Source organism: Gallus gallus, chromosome 1, assembly GCF_016699485.2.
Source record: "Gallus gallus isolate bGalGal1 chromosome 1, bGalGal1.mat.broiler.GRCg7b, whole genome shotgun sequence".
In the NCBI taxonomy this organism is placed as follows: Eukaryota; Metazoa; Chordata; class Aves; order Galliformes; family Phasianidae; genus Gallus; species Gallus gallus.
The window spans coordinates 121,542,337-121,565,070 of NC_052532.1; the positions used below are offsets into that span (position 1 = coordinate 121,542,337).

The following is a 22,734-nucleotide window of genomic DNA, read 5'->3' on the forward strand; positions in this document are numbered from 1 at the left end:
AGCTAAATGCTCTGCGTCCTAATCCCTGTTGGAGCTTTGGTCCTCACTCTAGATTTGTTACAATTCTATAAGTAACAGTGGCTATTTGGCTAGTTGCTAAGATAAAATTAGATTTTGGATATCCCCAGGCTTTCATTTTTTGTTTCTTTGCAACAATTATTTGAGAAGAAGATGGGAGGAGGGGGAGGAGGGGGAAGGAACAATTTTTGAAAGAGTTTACAGCACGATTGTTTCATGTGTATTCAAAGTCCACCAAGTGTGAAGAGTATGCCATTTTTGTTGTAGCTTTTTGATAAGTCTGTGTGTATACACAGGGTACTAAGGTTTCTGAACAGCCTCATTAAGAGGGAACAGTAAGTACTTTGTCTGCCCTGCTCTTTGTGCTGTTAAATTCTGGGGTTTTTTTTGTATTTTTGTTGTTGTTTTTGTTGTTCTGTCCTTTTAGGAGTTTGCCTGGGAATGCAGTTAGCAGTTGTGGAATTTGCGAGAAACTGTTTAAATTGGAAAGGTGAGCTCACAGTGCTGCTGTGGATATGGTTTGCTCAGACGGTGTCTTATTCTATACGTGAGATGTCTATCTGTTTTTAGATAGATCTTAGGATTGTCCTTCAAAATAGCTATGTTGCAAGAGCTAAGCACCCTGTGTACAGAGGAGCAGGAACTCCTGTTATGCAGATTGCCTGTAACTTGCTTCCTGACTTAAGCACGCTTTAAGCGATACTCCTTACTGTTCACCTTTGTAGTCTTTCACTGGAGTGTACGGGTGTGGTGAGGAGAGAAAACATGAAATTAGGCCTCACTTGCTTTTGCATACTTTGCTGGAGTTGCTAAATTATGGCCATTGCAGCAGTAATTTGAAGAGGTTTAGCTCTCCAGTGAATTATTACCACTAAAAATGGAGATGAAGAAAGTTTGGGAATTGGGAAATGCAGTACGTGTGTAACTGAGGTCATAGAGTGCTTCAAAAGTGGTACAATGTCTTTCAACCAGCAAGGTTGAAGTGGAGATGCAGACAAGTAGAAAAATGTCACAGAACTGTTCCTATGAGTCTGTAGTGCTTGTAAAACAATGGTGATGTACTGTTTTTGAACTTTTTTCAGATGCAAATTCTACAGAATTTGACCCAGACACAAAAAGCCCTGTTGTAAGTACTGATGTTTCTCCTGTGCGTGTTTTGTGAGCTTATTTCTTGTGTTAAAAAAATAAGCGAACTCTAAGTTATAGTTGATCTATTTTTATACGTGAACTGATGTCCATTGTCTTTATTCAGTATTACTTAAATAGGCATTTTATTTTTCAATGGTTCCTTACATTCACCTGCTTGCTTCTGTAATTTGCCATGACAGTATTTTATTATTATTAAGTTTTTAATAGTTTCTTTAACTGTAGACAAATGCTGGGAGTAGACAATAACATTGGCTTTACTGGAGAATGAAGTATAAAGAGAAGCTGGAAAGTGTAGAACAAAACTGTTGACAAAATATAAATTTATCCAAGAAGAGATTATATACAAAGCTGTTGAGAAATTTTTCTTCCTTTATTTGAATACTGGAAAATAGGCACTCTTTCCTGCTGCACCCACTCCTTCCCACCCACCCAATGCACATTCATTTCATGGTTCTCCTTTGGAGAAAAATTTCAGTGCTGTAGGTAAGCCAGGGCTCTCAGTATGGGATGCCAATGGTAGTATTTTGGGATGGAGTTTCTTTGGGTGTGTGTTCTAGTTCAGGAGAATGTAGTATTGCATTATCCATAATGATAAAACTTAAAATGGATCAGTAGGGATGAGTTTGTAAAAATGAAATAGGATAGGTAAGTACACATGGAAAATAAAGTAGTACCTTTGTGCAGGATCCTATAGTGATAAATTGTGTTGCTAAATTGAGTGTATGTATGTATGTGTGAGATATATATATGTACATGTGAGATATATATTATATATATTATATATATTATATATAAGCTTTTGAAGGTGAATTTGAAACCTCTACAGTTTCATTCATTGTGAGACTTCAGCCTTCCTGAATGTATGAGAAGACACTTCTTCACTGAAGGGATCCATTCAATAAATAGCAATGTGTTGTAAAATGTGGAAGTTGTTGAAAGTTTACTATAACTGTTTTGGGAAGCAAGAGTGATAATACACAGGACTGAGGCCGAGAGCTGGTGGTTTAAATTAGGTGTGTAGGTCTCACTACTAAAGTGCAGCATGCAAACAACACTCCTCTACTTCACTGCATGATGCAAGATCCTTCTGTCTGGTGCAAAGTAGACTCATAATTTTCAGGGACCTTAAGTCAAGGAATGTGGAATACGTCTTATATAGCTTCATATGACTACATTTCATCTGGTCAGCTCAGATACCTTTTTGGAGTGCAGTCAGGTCATGAAGCCTGCTAGAGGAAGGGGTGGAACTGCCCATTTGCCTCCATTATTCTAAGGATTGTTTGCTAGTTCAGATGCAGAGGTCAACAGTTAACTGAAGTCTAGATTATAGAAGCTTGTCGGCAGCAATATTGGCTGTTTCTTTCATTACTGAAATGGTAGTGTGTATTAGTATAATATATATCAAACGAAGTTTTTATTCCACAAATAATTGAGTGATTTGCAGTTAGCAGTCAAAGTCAAGCAAGATATATATTTTATAAAGAAAGTTGTGTAGGCATTAAATTAAGAAAATAATAGAGTGAATGTATGTGTCATAGAAGATTAATGCAGTATTTACAATGGAAGCAGTATGCATAACAGATATTCTTTTGTTCTAATCTGCACTAAGTTTGTGAAATTGATTATTACCGATCATGTGTCAGCACCTTAATCTGATCTTTGACATGTCAGTTCTGGGTGAGAAACGGCTGTGAATTGTTCCATGAAAGAAATTTATACTACCAGTAACTGTTAATGCTAAATAATCTGTTTCAGCAAAGTCTTATCTTATGCTAAAAACTTCAGATGTTCTGTGTAATGACAAATCAATAAAAATGACTGGAGAAGCAGCAGATTAGTGAAGCTTGTGAACTACTGGACTGATGCAGATATTTCATTATCCATGAAAATTAATTGGAAACGCAGTGTCAGCCCTGCTAATACCTTGTGTTGCCACTGTGTGATTCAACTGAGTCCTAACTTAGAGTCACAGCAGCTTTTTTTTTTATTCCTGTTCCTTTGGAAGCTGAAGGGAGAGAGGAGAAGCACTGGTGAGGCAGCAGTTCTGTTTTCTTCTATTTTAAAAAGGAAAAATGTTCTACAGTGTTTATCAGGAGAATTCTGGGGCAACCGTAAAATATGCTGCTTCTTGCATTCCTTCTTAATTTGCTAAGCCTTCAAATACTCAGAACAATACATACCGGAATAGTTTCTTCTAAAGTACATATATAAAATAAGAAAGGGATACTTTGCTTCATTATTGGCCTTTTTAGTCTCTGCAAGTTGTTCTCTTTCACCCTCTCCTTTACATTTGTGGAAACGTGAACTTTTTCAATTAAAAATAAAAATGGAGATTGTCGAATAACTTGGAATTAAGCTTCCAAAAGAAATGCAGGTGACTGAAATTGCAAGGATTTATTTTTTGTTATTGTTATTTTTTATTATTATTATATTGTTATTTTTTATATTATTGTTAATGTCTCTCAGTAACAGTGCCACAAGTTGTTGCGCTATAGAAGAAAGTTGTATTAGGGAAAAAATAGTGTTGTAAGAAGGTTCGGTGCAGTGAGGCAATTGTGAGTTGTTCTTTATTTGTCAAAGAAGAACACAGAACTGAACATGCAAAGGCAGCGTTGCATGAAATGCTGAATATCTGCTTCATTTCAGCTGCTCGTCTGCTTCTTGCTCTGTTGACTCATTACGACAGTATTACTTGACCTGGGTTTTGCAAAATCACCTAAGTGAAACCTGATAGAGGATGGAAACCCTGTATTGCCTGCTCTGGGAAATACCCTTATTAATAATCTTGACATGTGACTGACTAGAGGTATTAGAGATGTCAGATTTCAAATGATGAGGAAAAATGATAAATGATAGTCTCTGCGTATAAAACAAAAAGAGGAAACTAATGGCTTAATAACGTGAAACGTACCCCAAATTTTCTTCTAAAATCCAGTAGGGGGGAAAAAAATAAAGCTGAGTATTAGATGTAGTGAAAATTTAGAGGAGTTGCCACCTAGAATTTGGTAACATTAATAGACGGTGGGTTATAAATTCTATTTGAGAGATTTGAAGTTATTTGTTCAATATTTTCATTTAGTCTTAAGCTAAACATGTGTAGTCTGAAGTAAAAAAGAATGAGCAGTTTTCACTTGTTTCTACCCAGCCATGCCTTTTACACTGAGTAATGTATCAAGGTGTTTTTAGTTTTCAAGTATGTTTGATTTCCCTGAGGCAAATGAGACAGATCTATGATCACTGATCAGTCCCTGACATTCCTCATCATCATATTGACTGATTATTTTCAAGTTCTGTTCCCATTATATTTTCTTAAGCTTTCTGATCTGTTTTCCAGCCCTTTGGATAATAACAGTGGGTGAATTATTACAGCTCTCTGCTGGGAAGATAGCTGTTCAGAAAAAATACAAGTAAGCAAACAGAACAGCAGCACAAAACTATTCCAGCAAGGATTCTTATGTATTTGTTTTAAGCTAAGTTTTCTTGTGACCACAGTTCTTTATGACCTGTCACATCTCTTGTAGCACTGTGGAACTTGAAGTATTGCATGGCATCTGTGTTTCATGACTAAGAAATTGCATAGAAATAGACTTAGCCAGTAGGTGACGCTCTTACAACACATTTGTGAATTGATGCCCACTTTTCTTACTCAGGATGCCCATAACCAGACTGAATTCTAAAATGCCAAATGTTTTCTAACACATGAAAAGGAACACATGTCCCATCTTAAAATTCTATGATACTATTTGTGTGAAGTAGCTAGTGTTGCTTTGCAACATAAGCGAGTATGTGGCACGTTTTGTTTTGAAATCGAAGTATATTGTTAATTTGGAACAATGATTCTTTTTTTAATAAACCAGAAAAAGAGTACCAAGTACTATGATTTCCTTTTTTTCTTCCAAAAATTGTAACACAATTTAACAGCTGAAGAGTTTGTGTAAAAGCATGGCCCAAGAGCCTAGCAGAACATTCCTATCGTGTTTAAATATTGTAATTTTTGAGGCTGCTATGCATGCAACTGTGGTGCAGCACTGGATTCCACATTGATAGGGAGGAAATCCCAATGTAGGGATCACTTGTATGTTGTCCTTAATGCATTTGATCTGCTTTACTACTAAGTTGATTCTTAAGTCCTTAGGTAGCTCTTGAGATCTGGACCTAATTGCTCTGTCAGCGTAATGGAGGATGATATTAAAGTTCAGTCCAAAACTGAGAGTTCTATAGTATGATTAGTGCCTCATCCTCTAAATTATTTTGCATCAGAGTTACTTCTATTCCTTTCTCTTACTCATTCCGTTCCTTTATTAAAGTAAATGATAATTCCCATGAGTTACTCAGACAAATGCAAGTGTGACAAGGGAACTGTGAAGTGGAGAAGTTAAAACTGCACCAAAAAGAAAGTTATAATGGATGTTTTAATTTGCATCAGCAAGCACTCAGCTCCTATATGCATGTGTGCATTCACATTAATAAAACTTTTAACACACAGGAAATATGCACGTAAGTACCTACAACCTGAAACTGAGGTGGAATATTGTAGTCATCATACTTATCATAGTCATTTTATATTGTTATTTAAAATAAATGCCTTGTTTAAAAAAAAAAAATTGAACTTCTTAGCATTTCAAAATGTCATCTTATGTGATGACATTTTCTCAAATAGCGTTTTAGTAGCATAAAATAAAGACAAGTGGCTCTGAACTAATTTTGAGGCGCTTTTGTTGGAAATTGTGCCTAGCCAACAGGGAACACACAATACAAAGCTTAATCTGTTACGTCGTATAAATCTTTATTGTGTATTTTTTGAAATTACAGCAAGGAAATCTGTGGATTTAGGTGCACACATACTGCCCATGAATGCCACGTTTTTCTCCCTCAAAGGAACGATGCTCATTCTGGCAGATGCTTTATTGTCCTGTAATCTTTTTTATAAGCATCACAAACTCGTCGAAGCTGATGCTTCCGTCGTTATTTTTGTCCAGTAACTTAATTACGTTGTCAAGTGAGAATGTATCCTGTTTTTGTAGAAGGGGAGAGAAAAAAGAATGAAGTGAATTGCCACAACTGTTTTCTAGTGAGGATTATTACCAAGAATTGATGCAGTCAGTAACAGTGTTGCTTGAAGATGTTACTGGTGATGTGTTAACCAGTTTTACTGGTTAAACTAGAACTACATTGCCTGCTAATGCCTCTCAAAAATGTTAACAAAGCTACAATAACTATTTGAACTGTGAGCTGTTGTTTGCTTTTAACTTGACACTTCCATAGGTGAACATAACCTGAATACTCAGATGTATTTTGTACTACAAAGACATTCACGTACAACACATGAAAAAGCCAGTGCATCTGTCATCACCCAACTACAAGTACTACTCAGGTTACCTCAGTCTTGTAAGTTTTGTTTAGATTACATTATGAAACATAGGTAATGCGGCAAGTGCAGCAGCTTCATTGTGCGTGTAGTCATCAATATGTATACCACCTACTGCTTTATTAGATCCAGGACCAACATAGCACTACTTGAAAACATGTTTCAGTAGGCTGTGGACCTGGGCCTGAGGGTCCCTTTCATTCCCCTTTTCTCCTCTTTACTAGGAATAATGTTAGAAAATTCTTGTTAATAGAATAAATCTGGTTTATGCTGTAAGTTTCTTTAATTACTGCATCAGGATGTCACATGGAGTATTCTGCTGACATCGCAGATCAGGCTAGTTAGTATAAAAATAGTTCTGAATATAAATTAAGTCTTTAAAATGCTTTCTTCATACTCTTTTTTTTTGTCTGTTTTGTACTGTCATGTCCTGCTATTCTGTTGATTTATTATGGTGCCATATATTTCTGCATATGGAGTGGGTGGTTGAAAATGTCTGATATCCGGATGGAAAGCATATGTATTTTTTTCTGAGCACTTCTATTTCCACAAATCTCTGGAAATGGGTCCTGCCACCTAAGCTGCCTACAGCTAATATTAAAGGCATTATTTTTCTGAATTTACTATCGCATTTCCTATAAGTTTTAGTAATTAATTTCTGACAGGTGGCTTTACAAGGGGAGACAACTTCATGTGTTTTATTAGGTTACTTTTTTCTTTCTTTCTTTTTTTCTTTGCCTTAGAAAAGAACTAAACTGTATTTCTGTAGTTCCTAAGATACTGAATTTTCCATTAAGGTACAACTTGTTTCAGCTCTCTAGCAAAAAGTGCCTGTGCCATGTGTTGCAATCCAAAAACCAGCATTTAAAGATTTGCCTAGGAAAAGAATCTAAATTGAGTTCTAATCTAGTTTAGGAAAAATCTTAGGTAGAGAAGTTGGAATTTTTTTCCTTCAGCCTCAGGAAGTAGATATTTCTCCCTAGCTTGGTGATATCTTTTTTCTTCTTGGCACCTTTCAGAAGTGACGAATCTTTTCTTATTTTGCATGGTGGAGAGTTAGATTGCATACAAACTGGCCCGTGCCTCTTACTTGCTGTGCTGATTTACTGTATTTATAAGTGTTCTATATATTTTCTCGATTGAAAATGTGTTGTTTTGATTGAAATAAAATTATTTTATAAAACTCGGATGCAGTATTCTAGGTGATCTCCCTAATGTTCATTAATGCAAGTAAACTTTCATAAACTAATCCTTAAGGATTATTTATGGAGCTGGTAAAACCATTTGAGCACAGAATCCGCCTTGCACTATCATTGCCTGTATCTCCTTTTTCCTATCCATTTTATAGGAAGTACAGTGAATAAAACAATTGAGACTTACCTTCAAGTACTGTGAAAATTGATTCTGGAGCAGATTTTTCAGCCCACCAATGGACAGTGCAGTAGTGCTACCCTCCATTAAAGCATATTGAGTAAAGTATTTCAGAAGGTTGTCATTGAGTAAATGTTCCATGTTTCTTAGGTGTTGTCTTGAAGAATAACTGGAAACAAAGAGAGCAATAATCATCTTATGCACAGAATGTTTTTTTTAAATACAGCTGACACATTGTTCATTGGTTCACTGAGCATATCATCAATACTTAACCTAGGTGAAAAGACTTCTTCTCTGTGAACTGAAAATTCTCATAGGAATAAGAAAAATTAAGTGAAGATAATAGAAACATTCAATATATTCAGTTCATGCTTACCTCGCTCACAGTACAGAGCCTTCAAATGTATCCAGCGCAAGTGAGAGTCTCAGATTGGAACTACCTTTATAGTGGCTTTCATGCTCCACCCTGATTATGAAACCAGCATTTGTCATTAAGTCAGTGTACTACTCCTATTGTGTTTTCACTAGTCAGGTGAGTAGGATACATTAGTAGTATAAATGAGTAATTTTTTTTTTAAATATCTGAAATTGGTCAGTGTCAGCATCTATCACTGTACTTGGTGTAGGTTTCCTTTGTCCTTATAGGCCATCTTGGAGAGGTTTTCTGTCTTCAGTTTGTGTATTTTGTACTTGAAGATATACCCACACCCCTAGTAGCCTAAAAAGGCTGCTATGGTGTTATGTGTAGATATGTATACTATCTCTTCTAAGTGGAAAGTGATAAATTTATGTTTGTTTTTTAAAAAAATTGTATGTAAAATATGAAGGAATTACTTGCCTTCTATGTGAATTGATAATTACCACTGCCAACACCCATTTCCCGAATCTGGTGCTGTTTCTTAGTGTAGGAGAATAATGCTCTGGGATCAAATTTTGGTTGCCAATATTAAAAATCAAAACACCTCTGTGATGTGAATGAAAAAAGAATGAGCCATGCTAAGTAGGAAAGGTGAATCGAGGATTCTGAAAAATGATTCCTTCTTGGGAGCATAATTGAATATTGTATGTAGCAGGGTGTGAAATGTTTAATTGACGATGGTCTCTGAGGCATATTTGATATTCTGCCCAGGCTGATGCTTCAAAACCCATCACAGATTGAAGTACTGCTGTTGTTTTTGCATAGTGTGATGAGTTGCTGCCTCTGGCTGTAGTTTCAAATGTACCTGATGTCTTCAATTGTCTTTTTTGGTGTTTAGCTCCAGGCCCACTTACTAGATCTTTTGCTCACTGTATCACTTATTGAGAAATTTTACTAGCTCTGCTGAACCAAGAGCTTTGTGGGTCTTTGGGAAATAGATTGGTTGTTTGGAACTGTAGGCATGGGTCTAAGGTACATTCCGGGTAAGTTTGTGGTTTCCTGGGAAGATGCCCTTTGGTGAACTTTGCTAAATGAATTGTCTATTCATTTGCATAAACAGCCCACTTGCATGTGCTTGTACTCACTTCCTAGAGTAGAACTGGGAGAGTCTTCTAGAAATCGTCTAGTTTGTTTTTTTGCTTTCCTCTAGATTGGGGTCACTGCTGCTTATGTTGGATATCTGGTTAACCTATTATTAAGTGACTTACATAATGGGGACTCCACAGCCTCCTTATCAGATCTGTTGTTTATTATTAGACAGTTTTGTTAATGCCCAAGCGCCTTGGTCGTTCATGACAATAAGATAATTAGGAGACCTTGTTTATTTTTCTTTCCGTGGACAGAGGGAAGGATGTCCTGTGTTTTTCTCTTTTCATCTTGTTTTCCACCTTTGATGTATGATGAAATTTTAGTAGTAATGAATTACCAAGTGATCTGCTAATGCTCCCATTTTCCCATCTGCTCATTTTTCTTGCCTATATCTCTTGAATGTAGTAGCCTTAAAACACTTCTTCCTTTCTAGAAGCAGTGTCTGGAACCTGATGTGCCTGATAGGTGTTGTTGTCATTCCAGTATTCGCAGGACTCTTAAGTTTCAAATGATCTGTCTTTACTTGTACTGCAGGCCCCTCACCAGTCTTAAATATGTAAAATGCTTATTAGAATAGAAGCATAGTTTATATTTTGAGGGATCAGAACTTTAGGAATTTGGTACATTAGCCTTGTTAACTTGTTAGAGGTTCATTAAGGAGAACAACTGATTGCAAAATAGCATAACAAGTTTTACTGAAACATCTTCCCACGGCAGTGAGAGACTGATGTCTGGAAATTTAGGTGACCCACTCAAAAGTTACACGAGAGTTGCAATCTGGGGGTTAGAGCACACTCCAGATCAGTTTTATTCACAAGTTATTCATAGAATCATAGAATCACAAAGATTGGAAAAAGACCCACAGGATCACCGAGTCCAACCATTCACCCATCACCAATGGTTCTCACTAAACCACATCCGTCAACACAATGTCCAAACGTTCCTTGAACACCTCCAGGGTCAGTGACTCCACTACCTCTCTGGGCAGCCCATTCCAGTGCCTGACCACGCTTTCAGAGAAGTAGTATTTCCCTAACGTCCAGCCTGAACCTTCCCTGGTACAGCTTGAAGCCATTCCCTCTAGTCCTATTGTAGTCTGTAGGGGGCTATCTGAATGATAGTGTCAGATTTGGAACCTGTAGTTTGATCTCCCAAGAACATTTTGTCCTTTTCTCTCACTTAGAACACCGTGACCTCCAATGACTTGTGTGATACATCTGAACTCTCTATCAGAATTGACAAGGGAACTCAGTTTGATAGGCATGGGCAGTTCATTCTCTTTCTCCAAGACTGCTTTGCAGGGCACAACTACTACTCCGATATAGGTCAAAAGTTTATGCAGCTCAACTCAGCAATGGCAGAATGTTTCCAATGGTAAGAAATTGTGATCACTGTGCCAGAATTAAACAGAAGTCTGAATATGTTACTGCTGCCTCAATTAGGTGATGTGTGGCTAGCAGGCAGCAGCATTTATCTATGCTGAAGAACAGTAAGTACTTGGTATTAAGTCTTGACTGATATTTATGTAAGCTGACACTTAGTCGAGAATCAGCATTTCAGATTTGGTTACACCTTTTCTTGTGTTTCCTTGGGCATATGGATCTATATTGTTCCCGCAGTTCATGGCATAATTCAGTTGGGTTTGCCCTGGGCTAGAGAAATCACGTTAGCAAGTACTGTATCCTTTTGGCACTGACACTTTTACTGTAGATTATTTACCAGACCATTAAGGAAAAAAAAAAAAGAGAGAATTGAGCTGATCATGTGCTGTCAATCTGCTTAGGGACACATATCATGTGTCCCTGCGATGACTGTATTTCACTTTCTGTGATGATGTCTGTGGATTCAAAATTCTCTCTTAACTGACTATTACTGTGTATTGCCCCAATAAACTGATGTACGGACATACTTGATACAAGCAATTCCAATCACACTGGAGTGTGGGAGAATACTGGTTGCAGGGATGGCTGAAGTTTGAGTACCACTGCTAGTGGTAGGAGTGGTGGAACTTATGGCATTGTGATCACAAGATCTTGTAGCATGTTTGATGATGGCTTAAGTGGGATGGTAACTCAGGTGCTATTGGCTTTTTTTGTCCTTGTCACATCTTTTTTGCCACCACTGATGGCTGAATGGCAGGTGAATCTCTGAACCCTGTCAACCTTAACATGCTGGACTATAAACTGTGTTTGTCCATCAGTAGATTTCCATGCTACTGACACTGCTGGAAGAGATGGCCTATGCTACAGAGGTGGGGCTGTCACCTGGGGGCAGCAACTATCTCAGTCATCCTGTTTAATCCTCTGCTGATGGGTTAACACCCTAACCCTCCGGTATTTTTCCAGCTTCCTTGGTCTATTCTGTAGTACTGTCACCACTGTTATTTGCATATGAACCCTGACGAGTTTAAAGTCAGTTGAGGTGTATCTGAGGCTTATGTTGCAGCCTGACTACAGCATAGAAATGTCTGCTGTCAAGGTGAAATTGGCTGTAACTGAGAGCATATATTTGTGGATGTTGTGCATGTGGGAAGAAAGAGTGGGCACTGTTGTGCTTAGTATTCAGTTATTTCTACTTGTATACTGCTTGTGCATCATCTCTAGCTTCCAGGCATCAGTCATTAGATGAAAGCCCTCTGTTAAATTGGGTTACTTCCTGAAGTGGAGAAAGATGATGGAATAATTTAACAAGTTGGTCTCAATTCCTTACCTGACTTGTGAATAAGTCTTGCACGAGTCTCAAATCAGTTAGATTTCTTAGCAAGTAGAGCAGCAGAGTGATATTTGTATGGAATCAATGGTAGTATAAACAGTGCACATTAATCCATGCCTGTTGTGAAACACCAATCCCTCATGTTGCCGTCTGAAGTTAAATAGAACTACATAGGGCTTCCTGAACGTTGCCAGTGCCATGTGTTCTTGCCGCCAGGGTAGAAGACAAAGGATAGACTGTGGGAGATACAAAAAAGAAAACAAAACAAATCCAGTTAACAGATTTTCTGAAAATGATTAAATAATGTTGTGTGAGAAGTTCAGAGAGCTGCACTACAGCCATTGTGGTGAACCTGGCATCGCTCAGAGGTATGAAACGGTTAGAATTTGAGGATGGGTGGTAAAATCTTTTATGTGTCAGGAGTGATGCATTCCTTGTGTTAAAACCACCGTTGTCAGGCTTTCAGTGGTGACGTGTCAAAGGGTTGTCTCATCGCACAAACCTGAACTATATAGGTTATCCTTGTTATACTGTAACTATACTTCATAGATGCTGAAGGTGTCTCCTTAAACAGTGCTAGGTGCGGCTGCTTAAGAGATGAATGATTTAATATGATGCATTGTTTTTAGTCAGCTTTAAATTGGTGATGTTGTTCATTGTAGCTATATGTGTCAGCTTATCCTGTCATATATACACATCTGGCAGACAAATAATAGTGTTGCTGAATCTTCCTGTGATATAGATATCCCATGCTACATGAGACAGTTTTGAGGGAGAATGTGCTTCAGGAAGAGGTTTTGTCCTTCTACTTTCTGAGCCTTGGCACATGCAGCAGTGCATTAAGTATGTATAAGTATGCTATGGCTGAAATTTACAGTTAATGTAATTGCTCTTTTTTGTTGTTGTTCCTTCACAAGGTTTTTTTTTTTTTTAATTCCTAAGAGTGCTCAGAAAATGTAGAGATCTTCATTTCAGCATGGCACATGTGTACTTACTGAGGAGTAACATATTGTTGAGTTTCATGTAGGACCAAGTAAGTATAAGAAAACTAATACTGTACAAATGGTATTTGAAAGTTCTTTATCTCCCCAGCAAGTTAGTCTTCTTTCAGTCTGCTCTGCTCTTGGAGATGCCTCAGAGCCCTTCTTCTTTGTGAACATGAGGCTGATGAGGCAAGGTGAGGATCAGGTTCAGTAGTTTTTTTCAAAGCATTGCTGTTCTCGATGCAAAAGGTGATGGGCTGTTCAAAAGAAGCCCAGATGTGCATGCTATTAAACAATGTGGTCACATAATATAGGAATTACTTAGAATTGAGATGTCTAAATCCCAAAGCCTAAAAATATTAGTAAAAAGCTGCTTTGTCCAGCTTCAGTCCTAGAGATACCTACATTCTGCTTTCATGCAAGTCCAGGATAACTGTCTTTGTATGTGATAATCCAGCACAATCCAAAGAAGTCAGAAATTGCATATTTGATCATCTCAATCCTGGAAAGATCTAATCAAAAATGTACTCTTGTAGTTTATCTGAGGTGCTTTAATGAGAAGAGACCTGATATAATATGCGCTAGAGGAGCCTTCTTTTAAAACAAGACAACAGCTGGATGAGGACAGTGGGTCCTCAGCACTATTAAAACATTCAAGGCCCGGGAATTCAGACTCCAAAGACTTTTTATCAGAACTGTGCTATGAGCAGCCTTTGGACCACTGTGACCCTGCTGCAGCCATTCTGACCTTGCTACTGAAGTAGAAGGGAGTTTCTGAGACAGTGCCACAATACTTGATTAAAGGTGCTTGTTAGAATCCTAGAATGGTTTGGGTTGGAGGAGACCTCAAAGCCCACCCACCCCCAACCCCTGCCATGGGCAGGGCTGCCCCCCACCAGCTCAGGCTGCCCAGGGCCCCATCCAACCTGGCCTTGAGCCCTTCCAGGGATGGGGCACCACAGCTTCTATGTTCTAGGAAAGAAGCTCTTACTTTCCTCCAGGATCTGATGAGTCTGGGGAAACATTAGCAACTGTGAGAGGTACTCTTAGGGAGACAGAAATGAAGGTTGTTTTTAAGGCTTCTTTGGTAGGCACCTCTAAATCTCTTCAGTACTGTTGTTACAACAACCAGATCAGCCTTGCTGTCCCGGTCACTCAGCAGTACAAAATGCAGAGACAAGTAAACAGGTAGTGTAGGTGGTTAGTGGTAAGAGCTTTAGAGCTCACTTTCAGAGAGAGAGGTGCTTATATGCACTAATTGCTACTTCTCAGTCAGAAGTCTGTGAAGTGTGAAGTGCCAAGTAGAGAAAGCTTATTGGTTTTATTTTGAGATATATTTGGTGTTTTCATTACCTATGTGGAATATAATTAAAATGTTATAAAGTAATTGTTTTACCCATAGCATACAAATCCCCTATTTGTTGGCACTTCAGTGTAGTGATTTGTATATATTATAGATATTTACTGGTTTGCTTCCAAACAGGCACTGTCAGAATGCTCTTTAAATTGCCATGGATAATTGTTTCAGTCATTTCTAATAGGGGAATTTGGGACAATGGAAGCAAAAGGCTGACAGAGAAGCCTTTTTAAATTTATTTTGTTCTCTCCCTTTTGATGAAGTCAAGTGTTACCCTGGGAGGTGATTAAAAACTAAGATTAAGTTAAGGAAATATAGCCAGGCTGATGAGAATACTAGCTAGCCACTAAGAATATTGAGCAGTTGTCTCTCTTATTTGTAATTACAGCCTACTGGCAGGAATATATTGCTACTTAATGAAAACTATAGTCAGAAGGCATACTGCTTATATATCTGGCCTAATTTTGTGTTTCTAATTATGTAACATTAAATCAAGGTCAGATGATCATAACTTCAATAAATAACATCAGTAGTAGTTTGGAAATTTTCAGTTTTTGTGAATTGTAAAACAGTACTTGAAATAAATAGGTTTGTATTCTCTTAAGTTGAATGTAAGATTCAACCTCAAAGCCAATTGCATTTAATTTAGATTGGTGACGAGTCTTATCTTCAACACAAGCTTTTTTCTCTCACCAATAATACAATGAAGTTCAACCCTTTCCTGAAACAAACTACAGCTCTAAGTAGCTTTTTTTTAAAACCAACTCCTTGGATTTGGAGCCAAGAATGGAGAGGATTTTATGAGGAAGTTTTAACTGCCTTTAGCTTGTAAAGGTGTGCACCCAGTGCCATGTGGGACTATGCCTTAAGGTTAATATCAGTTTGGAACCAAAGATGCCTGTGCTTGCTGCAAGGCCTTTGTATGTCAGAACTGGCAAAGCATCAAAAAAAAAAAGGACAAATGGTGGGAAAAATTCATTGTAGTAACATTTTAGAAAACCAACATCTCTGCACCTTCACCTTCTCTTGTCCATTACTTCCTATGATTAAAAAGTCCTAAAATCTGCATATAAAAAATGTGGAATTAGACATTTTATACATAAGCACCTGGTGGTTATTGTATTGTGGCTAAAAGATATAATATGTATTTAATTAGCTGTGGCTTCTCATTGGGAATATCATTTGTTTAATAATCATTTCTTTGTTTTGGGTGACGTTAAAGAGCCAGTGAGGCCTTGTTTCTGTTTCTACTAGTGTTCTGCTGGTTATTTTCTCATATACCTGTTAGAGGTGGTGAAACATGTTTGTTTGATACCTGCAAAGAAGAGATTTTTGTGCAACAGCTGAGGACTTCCATTATGTTTATAATAACCTCACAGACATCCAGGAGTGAGAACTGGAATTGAACACGTGCCTGAGAGTATAAGGAGAAGAAAAAAGTGAGGAAATCAGATCAGTTGCCTAGAGGATGTATTTAATGAGGTGTGAGTACTTTATTTGTTCTGTTCATAACTGTGTCATTTTAATGAATAACAAATAAAGGCTATCCAGCTGATGGTTTTTTTAATAAATAACTGCCCCTCACAACACATTAAAAAAAAAAAAGTATCTGCTGACAGAAAGGTGGAAGGAAAATGAGAAGGTCACCCAGAAGTGACAGCTTAATTCTCTATTTATTTGCCTCCCATCCTTGACTTTAATGCGCAGTAAGGTACTGAATAATGGAACTCTGCAATTTCTTTTTGTAGACCAATGCTTTTTAGCTTAAAACTTTTTATATGCTTTCTGACTTCATTCTGCCGTTGGAGACCCAGACTATTAGAAGTGCAGGAGGGAGGATGAAAATGATTTTTTTCTATGGGCACCATTTTCTTTTGAGAAATTGTATGGGCTCTGTGATACGTTGTAGGAGAGTTCCTGCTGTGCTGGCTGTATGCTGTGTATGATGCTGTGCCAGCTGGTGACAGCCTAGAACTTTTGTGGTGTGGCAATATCGGCATGCTTCTGCTGGTTGCTCAGTAAACATCTGTGCATAGCATTTGAGGGGATAGTCACGTTATCTGCTGGAGTGATCTCTATCCTGCCACCCACACTTTTCACAGAGAATGTCTGAATTATTTTGGGCGTGTTCACCTGATGTCATACTAATTAAATATACCTACTTGATTTGCATCGTATAGAGGTGATATTACTCTCTAGATGTTACTTTCTTTGGAACAATATAGGTAAAATATTTCCTATATGCTTTTACAAGCTTGTTACTAAATGAAGAATGATCTTTAGACCCATTTGTTCTTAGTTGCCTTTTTGCTAGGACTCTCCACATGCATCCATATATCTACTTTTCTTTCTCTTTTTTTTCTCCTAACTTTCTCATGTTTCTCTTACTGGAGATGGATTCTGTATTTTAAAAGTGTCTGCTATGTTTGTGTATAAAAATGAATATGTAGACTTGTAATTACTTTGGTTTTGTGATCTTCTAGCAAACAAAAAGTGCACAAGTATGTCTGTGCTGTCATGTTAACTCTAGGCTAGGGCCCACTGTTGAATCCAAGCATCTTAGTGGTACTCACAGGCACCTTGTGACAGAAGTGAGTCACCGTCTATCTCTCCTGAAGTGGATGGTATGGATGCTGCTAGTCAAGCAACTTGTTCTTTTAAATCATGCAGAACTTGACTCCAAATGCCCGTCTAGATGCAAATAAGGAAAGCAAATTCAAAGAAATTCTTGCCATTTCAAGTTGAGGGCCAGTAAGTTAATGCAAGGAGTGCAGAACTACATTACAATTTGGACAGTGAAGTTTATCAGGTTTTTGGAGGAGGCGGGATAGACAAGGACAGATGGTATGGATGCTGTACATTGTGGCTTCTGCTTTAAGTAAAAGGAATTCAGACTGCAGGTCAGAAATCGTCTGTTAGAATTAACATTCTTCAACATAAGATGGTCTTTGGTCAGTTAAAGCTTTCCTGGGTGGAAGCAGGAAATAATTAAGTGTAATGTAGAGCATGAGGCTTGAAGCATCCTTGAAGTGGCTGGCAGATTTAATTAGGGTAATTAATCTTTGCTATGAAAGTAATATATCAATCCTTTTGGTTTTCTGAAACTGATGAGTTGTTGGATTGACAGTAATGACAAAGTACTCTTTGTGAGATAATCTAACTCACGAAGTTGTATCTTTGAAATTATCTCCTTACTCTGCCATCTTCTTTATTTTTTTGTTACACTGTCTACAGTATTGGGAAACCCTAGAATTTAAAGTCAGTGCCTTAATTACATTTATATGATAAGCAATACTTGCTTTAGTCCTATCAGTTCTCCAGCTGGGATGAGAAAGGTTATGATGTATTTGTCGTACAGAGGTTAACAACTCATGGAAATAATCTGCAGTGCTGCTGTTCACTTCATGGGGAGTGGGAAGGAAAATCCCATTACTCATTGTAGGAGAGCTTTCCAGAGAACTAGATATCTCTACCATATAACACCTCAGAAGGTGGTGACACATGGGCGCAGGCTACCTGGAGCTGTGGAAGCCATGTCCCTAGAGGTGCTCAAGGCCAGGTTGTATGGGGCCTGGGGCAGCCCTGCCCATGGCAGGGGGTTGGATCTGTATATTCAGGTGATCTTGGAGGTCCTTTCAACCCAAACCATTGAACCATTTGATGAAAACAGAAGTAGAAGGGGTTGGAAGTTGGGAAGAAGCATAACTATACTGTAAATAAGTTTGAGGACTACTTCAGCCTTAATTATCCCCTGTAGAAAGTTTTAGCTTAAATATAAAAGAAAAGCTGAAAAGAAAACAGGCTTGCTCATCAGAACAAATTGCTTCAATTAAAGTTACAGTGGTTGGCTTGATCTGTTTTGAGTTTTTTTTTTGTGTGTGTGTGTGTGTGTGTGTGGTTTTGCAGAGTGGACTCAGCTGAGTGCTTCTTAAGCTAATTAGATTTGTCACAGGATTTTGGCACCAGGACTAGTGTAACATTGGCTTTCACAACTGTCTGCAGTGGTTCTCTATAAATTGTGTCTATTTTTTGTTGTTGTTTATTTAAAACTTAGTAAGTACAGGGATGTTTTCTTAAAACATACTCTTTTATTAAAATAAGCAAAATAGAATGAAAAACTGCTTGCTTACTGTGGTGAGCAGGCAGCTTAGCATCACACAGTCCTTCACTCACTCTTCCCCTCTCTCCCAGTGGGATGGGGAAGAGAGGAGAAAAAAATAAATAAAAAAACCCAAGGTAACCAAGGTAGGTGTATTCTGACATTGCAGGACCTGGAACAAAACAGACAAAGCTTAATGGTCCTGGAGTGATTAGTAAAGTGATACAAGTTGTTGCATTTTCAGGGCCTTGGCTCCTGTACGTTGAGCGTCTGGATGTTTCTCATTAACTTTTATATGTTTTCTAATGACAGTGAAACAACCCAAGTGGTAGATTTCTGAAAGAAAACTATTTCATGGATAGTTAAAGTTGCCATTCATCAACTGTGTGATTTAATACCCCTTGGGCTGTTTTACATTTATGATGTGGTTTGTTGTGTCAGTGATTCATTATTTGTTTGATGCTGACTGTCGGAGTGTAATATGTGATCCCTGTAAAATCCCTGTACTATTAAGTTTTTCAGAGACTTAGGTTAAAAAACAAAAACAAGACTGAATTGTGCCTTATCTTGTATTGCACTCTCCCCGCTGATCCTTTTTTATTGCCTGTGGTTCCTCTCCTTCTTTGCCATTCTTTATTTTTCGAAGAGCTAATGCATGGTAAGATTTATTTTGTGGAGGGAAGGACAATCTCTTTGGAGAATCTAATCAGTTTTTCAAAGTAACAGCCACTTGATGATTTGTCTTTTATCTGTTCAAATAAATTCTGTAAAATAGAGCAAAGTTTTCCATAATATGAATTGGTTTTCTGATTCTTATTACTACCTTGGGTGGTAGAGCAGCAGTGGCGCTTTTCCTTTGAAAACTGCTTGCACAGATGTTACTGCAAACTCATGTGATGTATAAACATTGAGGGTTGTGTGCTGGTAGCTGCTGAAGTTGAGCAGTGCCATGGAGCATATCAGTAAGGAAGATCTTGTTTCAGAGTAGCTGTGTTGTTAATACAGGACTCCTTTTCTCACCTGACTACAGAAATTAATATCTGAAGCCTTTTATCATCATAAACATTGAATCTTGGGGAAGAGAGAGTTGGTTTATAATGCAACATACCTATAACAAAAATCAATAAAACAAGCTGCTTGATATTGAAACTCGTTAGAGCTTTTATTTTGGCCACTGCCAAATCATAATCTGCCACTGCTTGAAACAAGATTGAACTGTTCTGTAATGTTTCTTGAAATACACCTCAATTGAAATTTACCAGGTATTAATGTAAGCATTAATGGTTAAATCCCCTTCTGATTATGTGGTGCTGCCCACACTACTGTAGATGTAGAGAGAAGGATCCAATATTTTCAGAAGACAAAGACAAATTGGGAGAAATGCATGAGTCTTCTGGTGGGATTTTTGTTGGACTTGTAGCCCTGTTTTAGGTTCTGATCCAAATTGCGGTGAAAGACATCAGCAGAGCAGGTAAAACTGTGCTTTTGTAGCCTGGCCTTGTGCCATTTGATAATGGCTGATTTTGAATTTTCCTGAATAATACATTTAAGCACAGTAATTTAATGAAATCTCCTGTGACCTGCATAGGCAGATCTACTTCATTTGGAGCCAGTGTTTTAACTGCTGAGTTTCAGTTGAATGATGTCTTCCAAGTTGTTTCCTTCTCCCTCATTGTATCCTCATCCTTCCTTCTATTCATCGCGTTACTCTCATAATGTTTTTATAGAAGATCTTAGCACAGCAAGTAATAAATAGCAAGGAAATGGTGAAATCTGAATTCTTCTGAGAAACCAGGGGAAAACCTAGTAATAATCTTCTTGACAACTTTAAATATTCTTTAAACAACCACTGAAGTGGAACCTTTGTGATTGGAAGAGAAGCACATACTTGAAACGTTTTTAGCTGCTTGTGACCATTTCGTATTCATTTGACAAGAGTCAAGAGTGCAACTTTAAAATCTGTAGTATGATTATAGGCAAGTGAGGGTGGTGCGAGTGGAAATCGCCTCCTGGAAAACTTGTATGTGATTTCAGAGGGCAGCGTTTGACATATATGCACAGGTTGTTGTAAGCGTTCTATCGTTATTTCTAAGTAAATGGAAGGAAACAGTCTTATTTCTGAAGTAACGTGGGTTTACTGAATTATTTTTGAGTGTTTCATGAGTTGGTGTTGTTTTGTGTATGTATACACACTTTTAAGCTGAACACATTGCACAGTTCTCACCTTCATGTTTTTGGGAGGCAATTAGAGGATTCATAATATCCTACCGGTTTGATCACAACTTCTGCTCATGACATTTTATAATGAGTGTATAGTTTATAAATAACATTTTGAAGGTATAAGGTTATGCAGAGATAATTGCACAGCTGAAATGCATTGGCACAAGGCCAAAGGCTAAGCACTTTCCACCATCTCTTCTAAATTGAATAACTTCACTTTATGAAGTGTATTATCAGAAATTGTTTTCATTACTCCCGGAGGGCAAATTAAGGTTAATAAAAATCCAATTCCAGATTACCCGTATGTGTGAATATTTGTATTTTTAGAACCTCTCCTCATCAATTATGTTTCTCACTAAGTGTACATAGAGAATACAGGGATGTGGGTTGTTGTTTCAGCTCACGTGTTTCTACTATTTTGAATAATTTTACCTCTTTGAGACAGACTCTTTCTAAGCACAGTCATGAGACTCATCAAGATTTTTCAAACCAAGCAAAACCAAACACGCTACTTCTGTTAAGCTGTTGTTTCTCACAGCCACTAAATTCCACCATTTTAGTTAACCCACAAAGTAGCCATTTGACCTATCTGTTTCAGTCCACAGTAACAGGCTTTGTACGTCTTCTCTAAATGTTAAATAGCATGTTCTTCATGTAAGGCAGCCTAATATTCTGTGGACTCTTAGGCAGTCTGAGAAACAGAATCATGCAGAATCACAGGATGGCTGAGGCTGGCAGGCACCTCTGTCCATTAGCCCCTGCCCCAGCAGCACACCCAGAACAGGAGGGTGCCAGGCCCATGTCCAGGCGACTCTTGGAGATCTCCAAGGAGGAAACTCCACCGCCTCTGGACAGCCTTTGTGGTGCTCTGTCAACTGCACAGAAGTGCTGCCTGGCGTTCAGAGGGAGCCTGTTTGTGCTGGTTGCCTCTAGTGTTGTTACTGCATACCTCTGAAAACACAAAACCAACAACAACAACAACAAAAAAAACACCCGAAACAAAACAAACCAACCAACCAAGTCTTTATTTGGTAAAGGTGATTTAGGAGGGAAGTTTCGTTAATCTTCTCTGTTAAGTTACTTATGTCTGTCATCTGAGATAACACTCGTGCTGGAGTCACCGGTTCTAGTACTCTGCTTTTATGATGTTATATAGCCTTGCTGCAGGTGTTGTCTTCTCTTTGCTGCCCCGTACCCTCCTCCTCTCAAAAAAAGGAGTTCCACTGTCTTAACAAGTTAGCTTTTTCTGCCTCTTGGTGTAAGAAAGAACGTTAGCTATAAATAATAGTATAAGGAAAAGTACAACAAAGGGCCTAGCATACACTGAGAATGAAGCATTAGGAAAACCAAAGAGAAATAATACTTGGAAAAGCTTGGCAGAAAACTGAGTGATGTTACTACTTACAAATCTACGAGGCCTGTTATGTGATTGTTGTGCTGTTCTTTTTCTTTGCTGGACATAACGGTGTTTAAACAATTTTTATCTAAAGGTCATTGACATGCCAGAGCACAATCCTGGAGATATGGGTGGAACAATGAGACTAGGGAAGAGGAGGACTGTTTTCAAAACACAAAATTCTATTTTAAGTAAGTTGCATTTGTGTTCTTTCACTTGCCTTTTGTGTAGGGTGTTAAAGGATTTTATTAAAGAATTACAACCTCAAGCAAGCAGCTTCCTTGATGTTATTCACTCTGATCCTGTTTCCATGAAGTGAGAGAAATCTGAAGTCTCAGTGAAAAGCTGAATTAGAACCCAGTGCTTTACACTGCTTGAAATAAGCAATAATACTTAGATCTCTTATAAGCCTATTTGGGACTCTGTTATACAGCATTAATACAGGTGATACTTAAACTATGTAAAATAGTTTCTTGTTTCTGAATAAATAACTGCGAGCATATTTTCTGTATTGCCCTGCCCCAATATTGATCTGAGATATTACCGTATTTAGC

The 22,734-nt window shown here is 37.9% G+C and overlaps 1 protein-coding gene and 1 long non-coding RNA gene across 6 annotated transcripts in view; one reads left to right on the top strand and one right to left on the bottom strand.

Annotated features, from left to right (window-relative positions):
* CTPS2 (CTP synthase 2) overlaps window positions 1-22,734 on the top strand; it is a 56,298-nt gene that overhangs the window by 20,220 nt on the left and 13,344 nt on the right. For all 5 annotated transcript variants that reach the window (XM_015273154.4, XM_015273137.4, NM_001030807.2 and 2 more), the window contains exons 12-14: window positions 446-508; window positions 1,101-1,144; window positions 22,275-22,371. In XM_015273154.4, coding sequence (XP_015128640.1) covers window positions 446-508; window positions 1,101-1,144; window positions 22,275-22,371 — 204 coding nt within the window. The remainder of the gene's footprint in view (window positions 1-445; window positions 509-1,100; window positions 1,145-22,274; window positions 22,372-22,734) is intronic.
* Window positions 7,917-8,320, bottom strand: LOC124417319. Its single transcript, XR_006931862.1, has 2 exons — window positions 8,283-8,320; window positions 7,917-8,075 (listed from the first exon to the last, which is right to left on the bottom strand). It is a non-coding gene; the product is annotated as an uncharacterized LOC124417319 (long non-coding RNA).